Below are 14,101 nucleotides of genomic sequence, written 5' to 3' on the forward strand. Positions count from 1 at the left end.
TATCCGATCAGATTTAGTGGCCTCGGGGCCCTTAGTAGTTAATTCTAGTAGAAGTTGTGGTTGATGTGGTGTATGAAGTGAGAAATGTATATTTTACACTGAGTACTCCACAACCATCCTGATCAACATTTCTTTGAATATATTTCAACGGCCGCCATTAGAATCAAACTGGCCAATTGGAAGCTCATATAGGAATACTAATATTTTAATGCTATTTTCAATCAGCTTATCCTATATTTACTCTGTATATTGTGTGTTTATCCCTTGAAAGCAACGAGACTATATACTTGGGGTCGAGGACTTGGGCAAAAATCAGATTGAAACGACTCTTCATGCGGGTCAAGGTGAGGTTCCAGGTCAGGTTCCAGGTCAGGTTCCAGGTCAGGTTCCAGGTCAGGTTCCAGGTCAGGTTCCAGGTCAGGTTCCTCAGGTTCTAATTTAGGTTCTGTCAGGGTCCGTCAGGTTCGACTCAGGTTCGAACCTGACGGAACCTGACTATAGGGGGCCTCACTGACCAATTGTCACACACACAGGTAGATAGCCCAGTCTATATTATAATAGACGTATCAACACCTTCATTCAGCTCGCGTTGGCAGCCGATTCTCGTAGTTTTTCCTATTTCCCTCAGTTCTAGCTCACTTGACCTCTAGTATGTCTCTTCCAGTCCTTCTCTATCATCCTGACTCTATTATTTACCATGTCACAGAGTCAAATCTCTCAGTTCTCCGACCCTCATCTATCTATGAGGATACCCCTCTAGATAGCTTTCCCTTCCTTCCATCCGATGGTCCACAGCCATTCTTCCCTGATGCTTCATACAGCCAGCAGACGCCTGCTTCTACACCTGACGCTGAATTCGCCCGGCCTCCGGTACCGCCCTCCATCCCTAACACCCTTGAACGCGTTGGCCCAGAGAAAAAGAAGAACTATCTTCTCTGGACAGAGATGGTGAATGATGAATTCGTTGCGTGGTGGTTGAAGACCGAGTTTGGAAGTCGGTTGAAACGGAATATCTTTGAGAATAAGCGCCAGGCAGAGTGTTGGAAGCATTTTCACCAGGTCGCCTCTATCCAAGATAGGTCTCCGAAGGTTATGTGTAAAATATGCGGCCAAATCCTCAATCATCCAGCGAACGGCCATCGTGGAACATCCTCTATGAACAAACACTTGCAAGGGGTTAACTGTCGGAGGGTAGCGCCTCATTCGCAAGATATCAGAAGGCTCATACAAGAAGGGGTATATTAATATATTCATCCCTACAGATTCATTTTATCTCTACTAAGTTCTAGTTATCTTAGGCACATCTGGCCTCTCAAGAACCTACCTTTACTCCACAAGCTTGGATGGAGAAGGTAATTGCATTCATTACTGCCTTACGACTGCCATTTCAACTCATTGAGCACCCTCAGTTTAGTGCCCTTATTGAGATGGCCCGGCTTGCGCCATCCTTACCCGAAATCCCTTCCGCATATATAGTCCGACGTCACCTTCGAGAGATGGTTGAAGAACGACAGCAGAATCTTCTTTACAAGCTTCCTACAGGTGCGCTCTCTATTGCATTAGATTGCTGGACCTCGCCCTTTCGCCAGGCTTTTATGGCTGTCACAGGCTACTTTATCGATGAGGATTGGAACTATCGGGAGATCTTGCTTGGCTTTGAACCACTTCATGGCACACATACAGGAGTCAATCTGAGCTCAGTTCTCCTTGACCTACTTCGAAAGCATGGGATTAAGGACCGGGTCTTGACTGTTACCACTGACAATGCATCTAATAACTCTACGTTGGTAGAGAGCATCCAGGACTCTCTTCAGTCGCTTAAGCTACCAAACCAGACGCTAATCGTTCGTATACCATGTATGGCACACGTTATTCAACTTAGTTTGAAAGAGCTTCTTGGTAGGATGGAAGCGAACCCAAGGAATGAGAGAGAAGAGATGGAATGGACTGAGGAAGAGAATGGGGCTCGGCGAGAGAATCAAGAAATCGTATATACTCTCAACAAGGTAAGCTACCCTCTTTGATATTACCTCAGTTCATACTCACAATATATTAGGTTCGGCAGCTCGCGGTCTACATCAACAAAAGCCCCCAACGCCGAGAGGCCTTCCAGAACCTTCAGATAACAGAACCAAAGCTTGTACCAATGCAAGATGTCAGGACCCGCTGGAATTCAACATATCTGATGCTCCGGCGCGCCAAACGGCTACAATCTGTTTTTGATGGGTTCTGCGCGCAGTACATTCGCCATGATCTACAGCCAAACCAGGAGGAATGGCGGCAGATTAATTATCTTCTTACAATCACTCAGCCATTCTTTACGTTCACAACCACCCTCTCGAAGACCAAGGATATCACTGTCCATACCATCTTCGGTATCTACAACAAACTTTTCAGTCATCTAGAAAGATCTATGGCGCAGCTTACGCGAAAGAAGGTTAACTGGAAGGCAGTGATGCTATCTGCCCTGAAGCAAGCCAAGTTGAAGCTATCAGAGTATTATAGCATGACTGATGATATCCAGGATGATCTGTATGCAATTAGTACAATCCTGGCGCCACAAAACAAGCTTCACTTCTTTTCTACTAAGGAGTGGGAGCCATGCTGGCGCGTACGATACCGCAAGAGCCTTGAGGATTACCTTGTGCCCTACCAACAGCGATATTCAGATACACAGCCCACATCCAATGGCCACTCTTCGGCAGATCAGATCTCTGATATCAATATGCTTATCACATCGGCTACATCCTTCCAGCCACAGACAAACGCCCGCAGCAAGCTTACGCGATATCTTGGAAGCAGTATGCTACTCTCTCTTCATCTCTCACATCTCTCTTACTTATCTTATTTCTAGGCACTCGTCTGATCAATCCGCGGCTTTTCTGGAAGGACCAACAGCATGAATTTCCTATCCTCGCAAGCCTAGCACGAGATGTTCTTACAACTCCTGCTACTGGTTCTGGTGTTAAACAACTATTCAACTCAGCTCGTGACATATGTCACTACCGTCGAGGCTCTCTGAAGCCCAAAACAATTAAGGATCTTATGATGTTTATGTGTACATCAAGATTTGACATTGAATCAGAGCAGCTAACCTTCATCAATAAATATCTCACAGCCCAGGAGATTCAAGCAGCAAGAGAAGAACAAGATGCTCGTAAGGCGGTGTATGAATTCGATCCAATCAGGATGAAATCCCTCTGCCTGACAACAGCGACCTGCATGGCGAAAGTAGTACTCAGAGGCGAACATCAGGGCGGGTTCCAAAGCGTTCAAAGCGAGATGAAGATCAATTTGTGTATCATAAGCCATAAAAATAGTAGAATTTAAAATGTGAAAGCTCCCATCTGATTCTATACTAAAATCATTTTAATCTAACCTTTTCGCCTAAATTGTAAACTAAATACTCAAAAATACAGAGGAAAACTGCACAAAATATGCATATCACGAGATTTCCTATATTTGCACTGTTTGTGGAACCTGAGGTTCGAGTCGAACCTGCCAGGTTCGACTCTAAAAATCCTGGAGTCGGATCGCGATTCCAAGATCTTAGAACCTGAACCTGAGTCTTGGCGGTTCCGAGTCGAATCGAACCTGACGAGTCGCGACTCCTTACGAGGTCTAGACTTCCCTATATGATGCCTATCTCCCCATGGTTTTATACCAATCCTCCCAGCTACGGCGAAAACTGGCTCTGGTTTAGTCGCTGGCAAGAGGTGGAGATCATTTCGTGGAATGACTACTACACCAGACCTCTACACGCTGGCGGGTATGAGCTATTCAAAATCGGCAAGGCTCATCTAATTACACAGTGGACGCGCCGCGTGATTGATGGCGGATATTACTGCCATTTATTATACCATAATGTGAATAGGTGAGTAAATCCAAGGTACTCCGTACAGTAGCAGAGATAATGATTAGTGAACTCATTAGAATAACAGAGCTGAGCTACACCACTTTTATTAATAATGCTATAAATTGTCGAATGCACTCAAACCACTGAGCTAAAAAGGTCAAGTCAACCATTTCTAGCTAGTAGAAATGATAGTGCAGCAACATGTTCAACATAAATCCGCCTTTACCTAGTATTCAATGCTATTTTATTAGTATAGTATAGTAAGATCTAAGGTGGTTATTTGGTGTTCCCTACCTACAGCTGCAGAGGGTGTGGGTATACGTAACAATGGTAAAAATTTTATTTTGGCCGGTTTGTACAAATAGTCCACCGTAGGATATACTATGTGAAAACGATAGGTCACAAGTCTAGCAAAAGCAAATAAGCAATTCACGCGCCACGCATCTTTGCATGTACTCCCAACTCAACATGATTAAAATCTGTGTCTCCTCAGATTTTCTCCCCTTTCCCTGAACTTCAAGCATCAACACATTCAGGCATTCAGCATAATAAGGAGGAGAGACGCATCTATTTCCTCTATTTCCCAAGTTTTGAGTACATATACACAGAGATGAACTTTATGATTGATCTTCCTTTACTCATATTCATAGTAAGCAGATATCCTTCTTTAATCATCATCAGCATTGCCGTGTCTGTTGAATCAGATGGCAAGGATCACTCCTCCCGCTGCTCGATCTGGACGACCACGACGCAGCGGCCGTCCGGCAGGATCGTTGCCGATCGGAGTCAAGCGACGCGGTCGGCCAAGCTTGAGACGAGACGCTGAAGAGCAGTCAAGCAATACTTCAAATCAGCCTACGATAACAACATCACCAAGCGAAAGACAAGGGGAGATTTCATGTGATTCACCAATATTAGTGAGTGGCAGCGAGGCGGACGACAAGAATCAGTGTATGGTCATCACCTTACTGGTACAATTTCCGAAGACTTGTAATTGTCCCGGGACACAATGCTCTTAGGATAATCTAATACTGGCACAGGAGGAAATTTTGGGCCATGCAGTCAGGCTTAAGCACATCCTGGGTCTAGTTTGCACTTCTGTTGTATGTCCCGATGAAATCCATGAAATATAGTACCACAGGCATTCCGCCTACTTGATCTTGACTAGCCCTTTTTGCTATTATTGGCTTGGGTTTGATAATGTAGGGGTTCTTGTGTTATTGTAATGAAGTGTTGCTTGTGCGACACATTGCGCCCTGTATATGAGCTCATTACTAAAGCGAGAGATCATAACAGCATAGTAGGGATATCAAAATACTTATATAGGAAGGATATCGCATACCATATAGTCGGGATATCGAATCATTGAATCCTCATTCATCAGGATATCGAATACCATATACTCCGTAGTAGGGATATCAAATCATTAAATACCATATCATCAGGATATGGAATACCATATAGTAGTTGTTACAACACCAACGTTGCCAGGCGGGCGCGACGGGCAGAATCAAGGAGCCATGATGACCAGTCGTTCAGGCAAGGACTGACCATGATGAATGCCTAAGGAGAAGGCGCAGCGGAACCACTGTGTCACGTGACTATCGGCATAGCGGGTGATATGTTCCGCAGAGCGACTAATCTGACATTTCAGAGCGCCGCTATGAAATAACAGATCCAGCGGTATGAAACTTCATATTAGTTGATATGAAGGGAGGAACTATATAAAGACACACATTACCATTGTATCTAACACTCTTAGTTTAGTTCCTCGCGTTCAATCTTAATATCTCACTTGAGTACAAGTTCACTAGTCCGATTCGTCAGTTACTCTCATACTATTGAGTATATGTACTCAGTAGGCCTTGCTTCTATCTCTACTATTATTGTTCTTGCGTCATCTTGGATTGTCCTTGGACCTGGTCGGATCATTGTATCATTGCATACAGGCTACCTGGTCGGTAGGCCTCAGGCAAGTATCAGACTGTAGTCCGGTTGACTATAGTATCCCGTTCCCAAAGTAGTTGACTAGCGGAGAACAGCAGAGACGGATCCCAGGGCGTGACAGTAGGGATATCAAATACCATATAGTCAGGATATCGAATACCATATAGTAGGGATATCGAATCATCAAATACTATATCATCAGGATATTGAATACCATATAGTGAGGATGTCGCATACTATATAGTAAGGATATTAAATATATATATATCCATATATAAAAAGAGATGGGATTACTCCACCACAGGTACTACATGTTCAAAATATATATATCCTACTATATGAGGATTTAATGCCCTAGATACATAATATTATTTAATATCCTGACTATATGAGGTTTCAATGATTTGATATCCTTGTCATGGGCTAGAATATCCCAGTCCGGGGCTCCTACTCTAGCCGTCCCAATAGGCCATGAAGGAATGAAGTGGAATTGCTGAAGAAGGAAGAAACTAGATAACTACAGGTGGTTGGTGTACTAATCAATGTAATAACTACCTGTCACCATGTGACCATAGCCGCATACCTAATGTGGCGCGTGTCGTGGGAGCAGCCCATGACAATCCTGACTATATGGTATTCGATATCCTATCCTCAATATTATTGTCCTGTGATTTCCATTTGACCGTTGTTAGTGGCACTATACTACAGGCCTACGGCTATAGATACAGCTTTCATGCAAAATTGCTGTTATGGTTCATTCCTGATGTTCCTCCAGGACCATAAAATGCATCTGCAAATCTTAATGGGTAACTAATTGATGATGATGATGAAGACCAACGCTGCCCAATAGCCAATCCAGCATCTAGCCTTCAACCATGCTATAACCACCAATTTGTTATGGTGCAAGCAGCGCCTTCATCTAATCTGAAGCTTCCTATTCCACAATCAGATTGGATTTACCAGGTATACTATGTGTTCAGCTGAACAAGTTCTAGGCTGATGTAGACGTAGTATAGGACACAAGCCACCAGAATCATTAAGCGCAAGTTTAGCTGGCTTTTTTTTCCCGATCAGTCACGTCATTTGCACTGCTTCGTTCCCCTGGCCATCCATTTCTCATTTCTTGTCCCATCTACAACGCTGTCGACACCGCACTGGCGATAGTAGCCGACGCAAGAAGCAGTACAACTGCGGTCCACCTAAACCGCTGATAGACAAAACTGGCGACAAGTGGGCCAGTTACGAACCCCAGAGCAAACAAGGCGATAATTCTCAACACAAAATGTCAATATATTTTAAAAGAACGACAGCCCAGATAGAACCAACGACGGACTGTGAAAAAAGGGATGATGTTTACGTTGACTAAAAGTAAAAAAGCCGCCTCCACGCAATGTGATGATCCATGCTAAATAAACGAGAAAACCGAGCAGGAAAATCTCACTGGGCGAGGAAATTTTCTATCACATGACTAACTCGCTTCAAAGCGTTTTCTTCCAGCTCCTTCTGGGAGCGGGCTACGCTGGCACGACCACAGTCCCTGCATCCTACAGACGGACCTTGATTGGGTTGATTCCGTAGCGAACCAACATCTTTTTCGCAATCCCAGATTTGGACAGTGATTGTCATGTCCGACCCAACGCACGCTCTTCAGAAAGATGCCATGCACTGCCAGTGATCCAAGGGAGGGTATGAATTGTTGATCGGCGCAGAACACGTGAATGCATATGCGGTAATGAGCTGGCAGGGACCGGCGCAATGGGGACTGTTGAGAGATCAAAGCCGGAAACCGACGCGGCCGGTCCTAATCCGTTTTCGCTGGGTTGAGCTGAAGAGCCTGTCTTCACATCGGCCGTCTTGGAAATGATGGTTTTGGGAGAAATCTTAGAATGGCAGTCATGATCTTCCGGTTTAGATTCTGAGCGCCCCGGCACAGGCTCCACAGAGCTCACAATGTCATCCGAAATGCAATACCATACTGAAATGGTGTTGAGAAAATCGACAGCGGCATCACCCATCTGTCCATCTGCAGAGTAACTGTCGCGTGACGCGGGGTTCGTATTTCCTTCCATCTGGAGATTGGAGTTGAGGTAATGGAGCACTGCTTTTACATCTGTGCGGGATCTTGCCCGTCAATGGCAATCTCAGCTCCTCGTCGTGGGATAGAACTGGCATGGAAGGACGGAGGGGATACCTTGGCGAGAACTTTGATTTTGCTGATGGAGGGAATAGATGAGTGTGGCATCGAGACTTGATCCGTCGTTCGGAAAAGGAGTGATAGGCGTCATGGAGGGGGAGAGAGGCGCTGTTGTCTGCAGTGGTGGAAGCTTCAGACTTGGATCATGTGGTGGATGATCATTGCTACATCGAGCAGTACGCCAAGGATGGACCATTTGATGTGAAATCTGAGCGTCAGGTGCACTCGTGCGGGGGGCATACAGGGACATTGCATATGGGGACTTGGCGGTTCTCTCCCGATGCACATTTGGTTTCAGTGATACTTGAGAGTTGAACTGGCGACGTTTCGAGTCTAGGGACCGGCAACTAGGGTGGGCCATCACTCGCCCACCACATCGGTTACAGACTGCAGAGAACGGAAGATTGTGGCTAATCCCAGGCTTCATCGCACAGGAATTAATGCCATCCCGGCTATAGCGACGGGGCTGGTACCGGTATTCTGGGTACTGCTGCATATGGCGAGCTTTTTCATACTGTCAGTGAAAAGTTAGCAAGAATGAAAGTGGACAAGCTCAAGAAATGGAGTTCTAGGCTGCATACCTTGGCAAGAGCATGCCATTCATTCTTTGTTTCTTGCGGCAGCTCCTTCCATTTCTGCCCAATAATCTTGGAGATATCCGGGTTCCCAAGCCCTGGATTCTGAGCCACCACTGCAGCTTGGTAATGTTGCCGATACAAAAAAAAAGCTGACAGTACTCTCTGTCAGCTCGTGGCCATATTGACAATGGATAAAGCCTTACCGTTCATTGGCCTGGGAATCGTTTGACAGAGACAAAACTTCATAACAGACTCCTTTGACGTTGTTGATTTCACAGGACTGGAAGAGGAGGATCTCCCCATTTGAGAGGATTGCTCTGGCACCGGCATGTCCTTGGTACGTGCTGGTACCGCAAGCTTGGGAGACGCGACGGGAGGATCGGAATCGATCCTACCTAGGATAGGGTTTGCCCCTTTCGAAGAGATAGGCACCCGAGGCGGCCCGGTTGCTGGTCCTTCCGCAGTATACCTGCACTGACCACCGTCAACACGACAGTTTACCAGTGAAACTTTGGTAGCCGTCTCTTCCATGATCTTGTAGTCGAGAAGGTTATTTGACCGCCTCGGAAGAGGGACTTGAGAAGCGTCATAGAGCAAAGCAGGATTGGGAAGTACTCGATCGTAAGACATTTGGGAACGTGGTAAGGAGCGAAACGCTTGTGATGGGGCAGGAATAGGTCGAGGTGCTCGGCTGAGGAAAAAGAACATTAGATAAATAGATGAATGACAAGGTGCAGAAGGTGATTCTGGTACAAAATCCCAGGTTAGGACAGGGAGGAAGAAAGCAAGCGAGCAAGAAAGAATTAGAGATATAAGGTTAGAAGAAAAACTCGTGAATCGTCGCACTTCGCTCTCCTTGATTTCATCTAGACACTGATGCCTGTCAGCCGTCAGTTGTGAGTTTCTCGACTCCCCGCTTTCCTTTGTTAGCGCATGGTCCTTGTTCTGTCACTTTTCTTGACTGTTTATTTCCGCAACCCCCCAAAACTCCTCCCTTTCTTTGACAATGACATAGCGCCCTCTGTTCAGAGCCAATTGAAGGAGAGAATAAGGATTGATAAAGTCATGAGTTGGCCCGGTTTCCAAATTACTTTGTCTTAAATCTATCTTTGGACCTATCGAGCGCGCACCCCTTTATTTGTATTAGAATATGTAACTAAGCAGAGCGGTCACCTGATAGGCCGGCTCCATCCCCCGGCCATCAGACTGACTGCTTCTCTGCGCTGGGTCAGGCCATTCATGGACTATTCCAGCATCGCCTACTATCGGACAACATCACATACTATCACCTATTTCCCATAGGACACAACTGTTTCGACTTTCGATAGCATGGCTCAGTCGCCGGTCCTAGGAGCCGGTAACGACTCATCGATTGCTGATCTCTCATTTTGTTTCATGGTGCACTGTACGGACATCATCAAATTTGCCCAAGCTTATCCTAGTAGAGCCGCCAAAGCTCCCTGGGTCGAGGGCTTCGCTCAGCGAGGGCTCAAGCTTGTCACGAAGCTGCTGGATAGTCTGTTCCGCGACGCGGTAGCCGATGCCCACAGTACGCAGGCCCCGGGCATGAATGGCGCAGAGGCAGGTGAGCAAAGCTCAACTACCTCTTCCTCCATGACACCCGGGGCCCGACGGGTCTATGGCTGGACCCAGCAGGTGCCGAGGAACGCCTCGCCCCTCCGTGACCAATGCCCACCTCCTCGTTCGCTGGCTCCCTCCCCCCCAGCTGCTCCCCTGCATTCCAGCTCCTACTCATCCCATATACAATGCCTTCAGCTCAGTTTCCGATATCAGGCCCACATATTTCACATGCTCTTGCTCCCTATGAGCTGAATAATTCCCAGAATCAAGCTTTTGGTATATGTCAGCGCAAGGCTGCCCGCGCTCAACAGGTAATGACTGTCTTTTCCATGTTGCAGAGATCAAGACTGCACACGATGCAAAGGAAGTAGACTAACTTGCATTCTTTCTATTATCGAAAAGGCCTGCGACCAGTGTAGAGCAAAAAAAGCAAAGTGCGATGAAGGGCGGCCTACCTGCGGCCACTGCAAGGAGAATGATTTCATATGTGTCTACAGTGAAGGGCCCCCTAACAAGTACATGACCTGCCTAAGCCCTACTCTTCAGTCAGTGGTTGTTGGATACTGACTCTCAAGATAGACAGGAAAAAGCTACCCAGCAGATCTTGGACAAGATTCAATATCTGGAAGACAAGCTTGATGAGCGTCTGGCACATTTTCAAACGGTGCAGCTGGAACATGGGATACAACTGAGTTTGATTTCCAATAAGTTTGGGTTAAAAGAGCCTGAAATTTTAGCTATCAAAGATGCCACCGAACAAATACCGCCAACGCAGACACTTGATAGATTACTAGAACCAAGTGCTGCCGATCTTTTGCTTAAGTTGGAACCAAAGAACAGAGATGGCATCCAGCAGTCAGACACAGATGATCCGGCTACAGGGCAGAGTTTTATGGTGAGAGAGAATGGTGAGCTGTCTATCCCTGTACAATACACAACAGCTACCCAAAAGTTGCTCTCCTGGCCGTCAATTAGGAACCTGCTCTATCCCCGCGAGTATGACGAGGATTATGTGATGCGGAAAGAAGAGCAACGTGGCTTGATTTGTGTCTATGGCTGTGGTAAGGGCAATGACACAAGTGAGGATTGCATGTCGCCAAACCCGTTAACTAGCTCAAATTCCAGCAGTGGATGGGATGATGCTCATCACCAAGCATCACTGAGTAGTCCTTGGACACAGAGCGCTCATCGCGACGGTTTCCCGCAGAAACTTCAAGACAGGGGTGTTGATGAGTTTGGTACTCTATGGGCCAGTCCAGATACCTACTATCACAGCTACCTGGAGCACATACACAAACTTCATCCCTTCCTTGACCAGAGTGACCTGGATAAGAAGATCGAAATGTTCATTAAGTCCCATTGCTTACCAAAGACTTCTGAGTCAACGCCTACAGGTACTGGGGACATGCCACGAGGTGTGAAAAGAAAAAGATCATGTGAGACTCTCAAAGGTGTATCACGCGCCTTTCAACCTTCTGCTGGCGGCGTTAGGACAGAAGTGACAAGTCATCGCATCGAAAAGTCAACCGGCAACGCCATCCTCCTTCTCGTGCTTGCGCTGGGCAGTATCTACGAAGTGGAAGCACCAGTCCCCGGCCCTGTCACTGATGCGCCCCCCGATTTTCGCAAGGAGTGGATCCCTGGTCCGCCCACCCACAGCATCCTGTCGCCCGCTGGATCTGACATGGTTCTTCCAACCCATGGGAGCTTCTATGCATCATCAAATCCCCACGCTGTCCCGTCCCCTTTGCCTGTTGACGGTCGGAGAAGCATCAGAGAGCGCTCAACATCATCCGGCCGCGATGGGCCTGCCAATCGTCTCAGAAACATCGATGTCATTCCAGGTTTATCTTATTATGCATATGCCACGCAGATACTTGGAGGCCTCCAAGGGGCTAGTGACTTACTCTATGTTCAAGCGGCCTTGCTTGCAGGACTTTACACCAGCCAACTAGCACATCCTTTCCAGAGTCATGCGTGGATAAACCAAGCAGCTCATGCCTGTCAAGTACTTATCCGACCGTAAGCCTTCTGTCTGAACCCCAAATACTTAAGATGACTTGCTGACTGCAGTACCAGCAAACGCTATAACGAACTACAGAATGGCCCTCTGAAAGACCTCTATAACTTTGTGTATCGGACATGTCTTAAGCTTGAGAGGTATGCTTATGGTGGTGTCACTATCCAATTTAGCCTGCAGGCCAAACTAACTCAGAATGTAGTGATATCCTTGCAGACCTTGATCTCCCTACCAGTGGCATTTCACGTGCAGAGTCACGTATAGGTCTACCAAAGGGACGCTTCACACTTGCTTCGCCAAATGAAATCTATGCGCACAGTACTATGACGATGTTTTTCTATTCCGCCCAAATTCACCTCAGGAAAGTCCTTAACCATGTCCACACCTATTTGTACAAGGCTGAGAGTAAGGCACATAACACCATGGCACCAGGAGACCTGCTAATTATATATCTATAGAACAAGGCATGAACAGCGTAAACTCTAGCAGTGCCACTAATGCTGCTAGTTCTATGAGCGCTGTTAATGCTGCAATCGCTACAATCACTGGTAATCCTTCCAATAGTACCACAACCACAAGCAGCGCATCTAGGAGCCAGTGGACCTCAAACATACAGGAAATCCTTAGCATGAATCTCGAACTGTGGCGAAATAATCTTCCAGAGTTCATGAAATGGAAAGACACTGATCCTCTTTCAAAAGATATAAATATTACTTGTATGCGGGCAAAATATTACAGTGCACGGTACATGATCCACCGTCCTCTTCTATATCATGCTCTGCATTTTGCTGGACTCCCCAATGCCTCTTCATTGGATGACTCACCTACTGGATCCATTCTCTCTGGCTCAATATCTCGGCAGGGTTCACTCCCATTAACATACAGTGGCCGGGCGAAAGACATGGCGCGCCTGTCGAGTGATATGGGTATAGCAGTCCATACCGCCCCCCCTTCCTTTCAAGGAGGTTCGATGGGCACCATTGCATACCGAGATCTACCGCCTAAGCTCCAACGAGCCTGCAAAGTATGCATTGACTCTGCAATCTTGAGTACAGAGGCCTTTGATGGGATAGAAGGTCGTCCAATTGTAACAAATATCTTTGGAACTGCTCATGCACAATTTGAGAATATGCTTGTGCTCTCTGCGACCTACATGTCCTGTCTCTCTGAGCTGGTGGACCGAAATGTGCTTGAAAGACTTCTCAGGCAAACAATACAATTCCTTTTGCAGAGCCAATATATCTCCCCTAGTCTTCGCGCTGATGCAAGGATCCTCACTGAGATCTATGAGAAGATTTTTGAGAGCCCACCATGAGTTTTTCATCTATACCGGGCGAATGCGTTGATGGTTGGGCTTTGGGGTGATGGTTATTAGCATGACAGCATTATCGCATGAACAAAGGATTGCCTGTCTTGCGAAGAAATCAACTATTATACTGTTTTTAGTTGTGTCAGCTCCCAGTAGCATGTTTGCCTCGAGGCCGGTTATCAAATGAGCTTCAACGTCAACCCACGCTATAACCCTTGCGTTGTTTATCTTTGCGGGGAAAAATACAGGGAATTAAACAAACCCCGTGCTCACGAAGCCATCTCTTATGCCATGTACTGGCACTGGTATGGGGCACCGCTACATTACTATTCTTAGTGAATGCTTATGGAGGAACCAACGGTCAATAATGATCATGGTGCAACCCAAATCAAGGCAGATGCATCCTCGGAGTACTGTTCATCCTCAGATGCCTCTAGTTTGTAGTACTTATCAAGGTTCTCGTCGCAGTCATGATGTTGATCGCCTTGTTCTTCATTGAAATACGCTCTCTAGTATGACCGTCAGTTATAATTGCCATACATCCCTCGTCTGTGACCTCTTCCGCGGTAGCCGTTCCCCGTCCGCCGCGGGAAGGTGGAGGGTACGCGGAAGCTGG

General features: G+C 46.5%; 1 protein-coding gene across 1 annotated transcript; it reads right to left on the reverse strand.

The window, feature by feature from the left end:
* Positions 1-7,425: 7,425 nt before the first annotated feature.
* Positions 7,426-9,205, reverse strand: CDV56_102978 (HMG-box domain-containing protein; the record flags this gene model as incomplete). The annotated part of the gene is made up of 4 exons (XM_026756597.1): positions 7,426-7,913; positions 7,995-8,511; positions 8,579-8,688; positions 8,779-9,205. 4 exons carry the CDS (start codon positions 9,203-9,205, stop codon positions 7,426-7,428), a joined length of 1,542 nt encoding a protein of 513 aa, XP_026613032.1.
* Between the last annotated feature and the right edge of the window lie 4,896 nt (positions 9,206-14,101).

This window comes from Aspergillus thermomutatus, assembly GCF_002237265.1.
Source record: "Aspergillus thermomutatus strain HMR AF 39 chromosome Unknown NODE_144, whole genome shotgun sequence".
Classification (NCBI taxonomy): Eukaryota; Fungi; Ascomycota; class Eurotiomycetes; order Eurotiales; family Aspergillaceae; genus Aspergillus; species Aspergillus thermomutatus.